Source organism: Quercus suber, unplaced genomic scaffold, assembly GCF_002906115.3.
Source record: "Quercus suber isolate HL8 unplaced genomic scaffold, Cork oak 2.0 scaffold_8, whole genome shotgun sequence".
NCBI lineage: Eukaryota > Viridiplantae > Streptophyta > Magnoliopsida > Fagales > Fagaceae > Quercus > Quercus suber.
This window is the reverse complement of record NW_027069474.1, coordinates 548012-555602: the sequence shown is the minus strand read 5'-3', so window position 1 is coordinate 555602 and position 7591 is coordinate 548012. Positions and strand designations below refer to the sequence as shown.

The following is a 7591-nucleotide window of genomic DNA, read 5'->3' as shown; positions in this document are numbered from 1 at the left end:
GATACCACTATGGTTAACCTAGCACCAGCACCACTTCATGCCACATCTAAGCAGTAAAACACTCATGCCACCACAAGCATCTGCCTTTAATCTTAAAAATATTACTTACCCAAAAACTACTCGTGCCACAAGGCCATATCCAAACAAAGCTAGGCTCTTCCTCTCCTCTCCCAACAGCTTACTAGAAAACCACCATTTCAAACCATAGGTAGCTCCCAATGCCTAGTATGCCCACTCTTATCAATTGAAGGGGGTACCCTACTCTTGTAACTTTTGTCCAATTGCTCCAATATCTAGGGAAGGCTATAGAACTTTTTCCTTTTTCAAAGGAAAATAAAAATAAATATTGAGAGAAAGATACAAGGGATCGGGTAGAGATCTCCAAAAGAGAAAAGGTAGATAAAAGACAACCCATAAAAGAAAAAACACAATGAACAAACAAACAAAAAAACAACTAGATGACCAAAATCAAAACTTAGAACATATCAACAAGAGGGGAAAACTTAGGCAAGCCTTATTCCTAAAAATTTATAAAAATGAGAAGTTGATTGAGCACCTATAATAGCCAAATAATCAGCCTACTCAGTAACTGATAGGGGAATCCACCCCAACGACCTATAGAGCTAGAATCATGTGAGTAAACCTCCACCACCACCCTACTGTGGTTCTGCTTATTAACCCACACAGTGACATCATTGCCATATTTCTCTACAAGAGGCAGCTTCTACTTTTAGCTCCTATAAGCTAAAGTTGAAGTTTCCTACATTTCCATGTACACCTAAACAACCCACAATAACTAAGAAAATTACTTGTCAACATCCACTAAACAACAGGTTCTAATCACCCACAATCTCGCAATCATTATACCCCATGTTATCCTGAGATACCCAGCTCCAGTAGTCATCATATTGTGAGAAGTTGAAAAATGTTTTCAGTCCAAAGAAAGCTACTATACTTTAAATATCAACTGTGTAATGGAAAAGGGTTTGGCAGTAAATGCTAGGTTTTATAGGAGAAGGATTTAATATTGTCATCAATTAAAACCAAAAAAATTAATGAACCAAACAGCAAGAAAAATTAGATCTTAGGTGCTCAAGTTATACCTGAATCAAAATTAACTGAAAAATAAAGTTAGTGCTGATAAATAGGGGGGAGACAATGAGAGATAGCTCTGCCGCTTCTCCCACCTATTGGAACCCATAATGCATATCTAAACATTTGAATTATCAACGGAGATATCTATGGTTCTAATCCCCCCACTCCAAACCATTGATTTATCAAAAAACATTTAAATAATGTGAATAACGCATTATGTCTCTTAGTGATCTTCATTTGAAGTTTTAGAAGTTATGTAATTCTTTCTGCTATTAAAGTGGTTGGTTACAGTATACATGTTCTTTTCTAATTGAATGTATATTATTTGGTGTACTAGGATGAGGTAGTAAGGACTTGATGGAAAAATGTTGGTTGAGGACTTCAAAAACCATGTGGACAATTTGATTTCTAAGGTTTGAGGATTTTGGGATTAGATGTTTGCTTTTGCTTGGTTGATTGCCTTATTACTATGAGCTGTTGATAATTCTATTCAAGATGGAATTCTTTCTATAATTCTCAAAATCATGAATATAATTCTCAAAATTAACTGAACAGTAAAGTTAGAGCAGAATGCAGATAAATAAGTGGGAGAGATTGAGAGATAGCTCTACCGCTTCTCCCACCTACATGAACTCATAATGCATATCTAGACATTTGAAACCATTTCAAAATTACAATATAAAAGAATAGCCCTATTAGCACATCAACCTCTTATAATCCACGATTCACATATTCATTATTTCCATGCACTCATAATGTGGATGGGAAAAGCTACTAGTCAAGTACCAATAGCCTACCCTACAAAAACTACTAATTAGGGAACCATAACTACCACAGTGATTACAACTTTTGAAACCATAGTGTTCTAACAAACAAAAGAGATCTAGATAAGAAACATATTATCAATTTGTAAACCAAATATAAGTGATAAACATGCAATTAAAAGTTATAACTCACTACAACCTAGAAACCTCAAGTAACAAAGTGTTAGCCTAAGGTACATGTAGGCACATAAGATTCCATGCACTCTAACACCAAAAATTCTAAGGTTCCCAATTCAATCAATGGAGGGGCTGGAGGCTAATGAACAATGTTAAAACACAGAACCATCTACGGGTTAAGACTTTTACATAAGTTGATTTTCGTCAATAGACAAGGCCGATTCTTTAGAGTGAAGAATATTATTCTTCCACAATTCCATGACATAAGCAAATTTCAATCACAACAAAATCTTACCATCAATCAATATAGCTAAAATATTGTGAACTGACGCTTCAAGATGAACATATTATGTTGCAAATACCAGTATCACCAACGTCAGTATTAGACTAGGGTGTATGCAATTGAAAATGCATTATCTTTGAAAAAGCTGCCAAACCAATCATCAATCTATTTCTTACAAAACTGTCCTGTTCAGATTGTAAAAAGATTTATTTCAAATGGTATTGTTTTGGTTCACAATATAAAGTTATTCATTGTCAAACTTAAACTTTAGCTACCCAAAGTACATACAAGGCATAATTTAACTGAACAAGAAATGAAATAAAATTCCACTAGAAGCTGAAGAAATAAGATATACAGTGCTCAAGAATGAATGCACTCTTATCTCATCTCGCTAATCATTACAAGAAAAGGCATTTATACTAGCAGTTTTTTGTATAAACTGTAACCTACCGAACAAATGAAGATCACGAAGAGACACATAATGCATCGTTCACATTACAACAAGCATTCTTAACTATACAACAACCAATTCAAAAGAGAAATCACACGCCATACAAGCGTCCGTGTTACAAACCATTTCTCCAAAATTCCTCAAATAAAAAAATACAAAAGTACACAACAAGACCTGAATCCTTTATAACTGTCAATCCATAAATAAACTTTTTAAAACTTACAAAGAAACAATCACTGAGAACTACAAACACTAATATATATTGGCATACAGCAATAACCTACATAAATTAAATTTTCGACTGCTTCAACTTTTAACTGTACAACAACAAAAACAACAACAACAACCGTTACCTGCAAAACTGCGACCTTCCCAATCACTTGGAAACCAATAGGATTTCCGGTTTCTTAGCCTTGCTTGGAGTGTTGGAATTCGAAGATGCATTTGCTGCAGCTGCTGCTGCTTCTGCCTCCACCTTAGCAGCCGCGCGCGCCCTCTTATCAAGCTGAATAAGGCTCCTCGTGGCTAAGATCGCCTGCGGAAGCAGATCATGAGAAGCTCTGGCGTATAAACACCTCACGGCCACCGCGGCTTCATCCTTTACTTCTTGTGGATTCAACGGAGCCAACAAGCAATGCCCTAAAATCCTCAATGCCGGTTGCAATAGCTCCCAAGGTAACGGAATTCTAATCCCCTTAGGTTTTTCAGAATTTTCATCATCGTTACCATCAGCCTTGTATTTCTGGATCCCTAATTTGTTCATCTCTTCAACCACACCTTCAATCTCAATCTCACATCCATTCTCGACTGCTCTAGAATCCGAAAACGACGTGCAGTTTTCGAATTCGTCGTCGAACTCTCTTTTACAAGGACAGTCCTGGCCGGCCCAGGCAGCGACGGATCGGCAAAATTCGAGCTTAGACCAACTCGGCATCTGCGAGATCTGCTTGTAATAGCAATCGAGAGCGACGCCGACGATGCAAGCTCGTTTCGTAGATTTAACGGCGATCTGCGGCTCTAAAGGCAGCGACAAAATTCCAACGGAAGGCCGATTGTTAGCGGCGGCGGGGGTGGTGCGGCGAGGAGTGTGGTAGAGCGAGGGCTGAGAGAGGTCAGGGATTTGGATGAGAATCGGCTTTCCGTTGCGGGATTTGGTTTCGGAAGCGTAGAGAGCGAGGAGTACGGCTTCGAATCCGGCGAGGGAAGGGAGGGAAAGAGAGTCGTCGGAGTGGATGCGAGAGAGGTAGAGGGCGGAGATGAGAGGGAGGAAGGAAAGGACGACGAGTTGCAAGTGAGGGTCGGAGGAGAGGTAGGTGTCGTAGAGCCATTGGCAGAGCGGGTCGGATCCGGATCCGGAGAGAGGGGAGGAGAGGGCGGAGGAGATGAGGGAGTAGGCGGTGGGGGAGGAGAGGAGGGAGAGGGCAGGGCGGTCGGAGTCGGCGAGGGAAGAGAAGGAGAAGGAAGAGGAGGAAGGGGAGGAATTGGAGAGGAGAGAAGAGAGAGCGTGGATTCGAGAACGGGCTTTGGATACGGATTCCCACCAGGAGTGCATCGGGTCAGAGGCGGCCGTGGCAGTGGTAGTGGTAGTTGTGGTAGTGGTGGTGGTTGTGGTGGGAGGGTTTGGAGTGTAAGAGGAGGTGGAGGAGGCGGAGGAGGAGGGAGAGCGAGTAGCGCGGTGGTTTGAATGGTAGTCCATTGTGTGTGTGTGTGTGTGTGTGTGTGTGTGAGAGAGAGAGTGTGAGAAGTGAGTGAAATTCGGTAAGAGCGAAGATGCGGGAGCAGGGAAGGGAAATGGAGAGATATAAATATAACGTTAATCGTTACAGTTTTTGGATCTGGTGAGCTCAACTGCTAAAAAGTGTACAATCCGGTCTAACTCCTTTACTCAGTTGTTCGTACTCAAATAAAAGATGTGGATCAAATCCATCCGAACCCCAAAAAAAACAAAACAAAACAAAAGATGCAAGGGTAGTAATTTTTTTTTTTTTTTTTTTTAAGAGCTTCAATTTATGTTTCCATTTTTTTTATGATATCCCTTTATTATCGGATCAAAATACTGATTAATTTTTTGTTAGACGGTAATTGAATCTTAAATTTTTTATTCAACAATCAGAAACTTTATCAATTGAACCAACTAAAACTCACTAAAATTAATACTCTTGTTTATAGCAAAAACCAATTAATTTATTTTTTTTTAGAAGAAACAATTAGATTGATATTTTAGACACCAATTATCATGAAATAGACCTTTAAGCACTCATATCAATGTAGTTATTTTAATATTTCAGCAAATATATAACCAAAGGCTCCAAAAAAAAAAAAAAACCATGCATTAGTCTCACAAACTAGTGCAAAATATTTAACTGAGAAAAGTGCCTGCCGCAACCAGTGAGGACATTGTCATCACTCATTGCTATTTANTGGAGATGATTCCTCCTTGGGTCAGATTATGATCTTTACACGTGGCGTTGATCTCGCCTCCAGCTCAAGGCCCCATCTTTTTCATTTATGAAGCGCCCTTTGTCCGTTCGTGTTCCGCGCTTGACGCTTCGGTGCGCGAAACGCGCCTTCATTAATGTCCTCGTAAATTAACACGAGTCCAACGGTCTATGGCCTCCTTGGAAATTGGTAGCTTCATTATTAGCCAAGCTGATAATTCTCTTTTCGAACTCTGCATGAATTAATTCTCACCAACCCCCACCCCCTATAAAAGGTGGCGAGATAGTTTCTCCACAACCCATGGACCTCTAAACACAAACAGAACAAAACACATTCTTCCAACTTCCCAAACCCTTTTAACAACCCCGCCGGAACTGTTACCGGGATTGATAAAAACCGGTATAGTCGCAGCCCCCACTGGGCTTTCAGTGTGGCAGAGTCTAAGCGTAACCCCGATGGCGCCCTTCGAGGTGTCCCAGAGGGGCGTTGTTAGAGAACCTAACGTCTTTCCTCGGAGCACACCCCCGACGAGGAAGATGTGCGAATTCACCTCATGGGCGGTGCTCGAGTGTTGCCGTCTCCAATGGCCAACACTCATGAGGATCGGAGAGAATCGAGGGAACATCATGGGGGAAGGTATCCCGGAGCCCCTGCATCTGCTCCTCTCTTTGTTCTAGCTCCGCCTGGCCGAGAAGGGAGTTATTGGTGGCCTGGAAACATGATTGCCCTTCCCCTTCTCCGCCTTTTGTCAAGCTCTCCCATTCTCTTTATACCAATAAAGGGACGGCTTGACACTTCCCACCGGCTAGTTTTTTCTTAGGGCGGCTCTACCTAGGCCTCTGATTGTAGAAATAGCTGGTAGTATTAGCTTGTAAATTTGTATGTAAAGCACACCTGCCTAAGCCTTTGATTGTAACTTGTACTTTTTCTATTCATGAAATAATAATATCAAGATCTTTTTTTTTTTTTTTTTTCTACTGTCAAATCTTCTATATTTTTTTTTTCAACCTACTGTAAAACGAATACTTAGAACACTCGCCTGGTGCGCCGGCCAGCACCCTAATCCTTCCTACAGACGGCGCCAATTGTAGGGACTCAGTTTGGATTGACCCTGAGTTTGGATGGGTTTTCAGCCCAACAAGCCCAAACAATAAATTTATAGAGAGTGGGTTAAAGGTTTAGGCGCTGGCCGTCGATCACCATGCATGAACTTTCTTTTATAAAAAATACTAAGAGTTTCTTTACAAATGGGGGGATGCTCCTCGGCCCGTGGCCGAGGAGACCCTTTTCTTCTTTCTTTTTTCCCCCTCCCTCTTTTACTTTACTTGCTTTTCTTATATAGTTTTCATCTGCCTATCTCCTTATTCCATCTGTTGATCATCCATTTGCCTTTCTTCTGGCCGTCCGTCCCATCAGAGGCCTTATCAGTACTCAAGTGGTTCACTCTAATCAACGTTGCCCTGCCAAGGGGTTATATCCCCATTAATGCGGCCAGAGGGGTTAGGTGAATGCATTAAGTACGAATGTGACAGCTTGCTCTGGGCTTGTCCCCTCCCAAAAGTTATCCTCAGAATGCCGAGGACGAACAGGTTCTCAGCGTGGGTTACAAAAGAGGCTTTGTCTGACTTAGCCTTGGCTGGTCAGTCCTCCTCGGCGTTGGCCTTGGGCCTACTATGCGATGGGCTGTGGTTATCAAGCCCACGGGCCCCACACCATTAAATTGCATTTTTTTTTCTTTTATATCATTAATCAAATGTTTAAATTTCGAGTTTTTGCAATTTAAAATTATCCATTAATATAAGCTTATAGATAAAATAGTAAATAACATCTGATTAATACAAAATTTGACATGCATGTTAAGAATTTAAAAATCATGCAATCTAACAATTAAAATTTTAAAATTTGTAGCCATATTAATTTTTGTTTAAAATACTATTTTGGTACTAAAACTTTGCCAACAATTTATTTTTCATCTCTAAACTTTAAAAAGTTCATTTTATGTCCCTAAACCATTAAAAAGATTGTTTTTCATCTCTAAACTACTATTAAAAATGTTTTACTCTCTATCCTTAAACTTTAAAAAAGGATATTTTTTATCATTCTTAAACTATCGAAAAAAAATTATTTTTCATTATTATTTTTTCTCTAAACTATTTAAAAAAACTCTTTACAAAGTTCAAAGTTAAAAAATGAAAAAAAAAAACAAAATTAAAATTTAAGAACGAAAAACCATATTTTCATCAAGTTTAAGAAGAGAAGTAACCTCTGACTCTCTGAGCACGCACGCATCAATTAGGCGAATTTTACAGCAAGGGTTGGATGGGTTTTGGGCTTTTGGGTTAATTTAAAAAACTACCAACTGAAGTAAAGCCCAAAATCTCA

At 39.7% G+C, this 7591-nt stretch overlaps 1 protein-coding gene across 1 annotated transcript; it reads right to left on the bottom strand.

Annotated features, from left to right (window-relative positions):
• Positions 1–2791: 2791 nt before the first annotated feature.
• LOC112036575 (uncharacterized) lies at positions 2792–4656 on the bottom strand. The gene has a single exon (XM_024069418.2). It carries the CDS (start codon positions 4464–4466, stop codon positions 3147–3149), a length of 1320 nt encoding a protein of 439 aa, XP_023925186.1. The 5' UTR covers positions 4467–4656; the 3' UTR covers positions 2792–3146.
• Positions 4657–7591: the final 2935 nt, after the last annotated feature.

Coding starts and splice junctions, on each gene's coding strand:
- LOC112036575 (XM_024069418.2), bottom strand. CDS start 4,466: ATGGACTACCATTCAAACCACCGCGCTACTCGCTCTCCCTCCTCCTCC.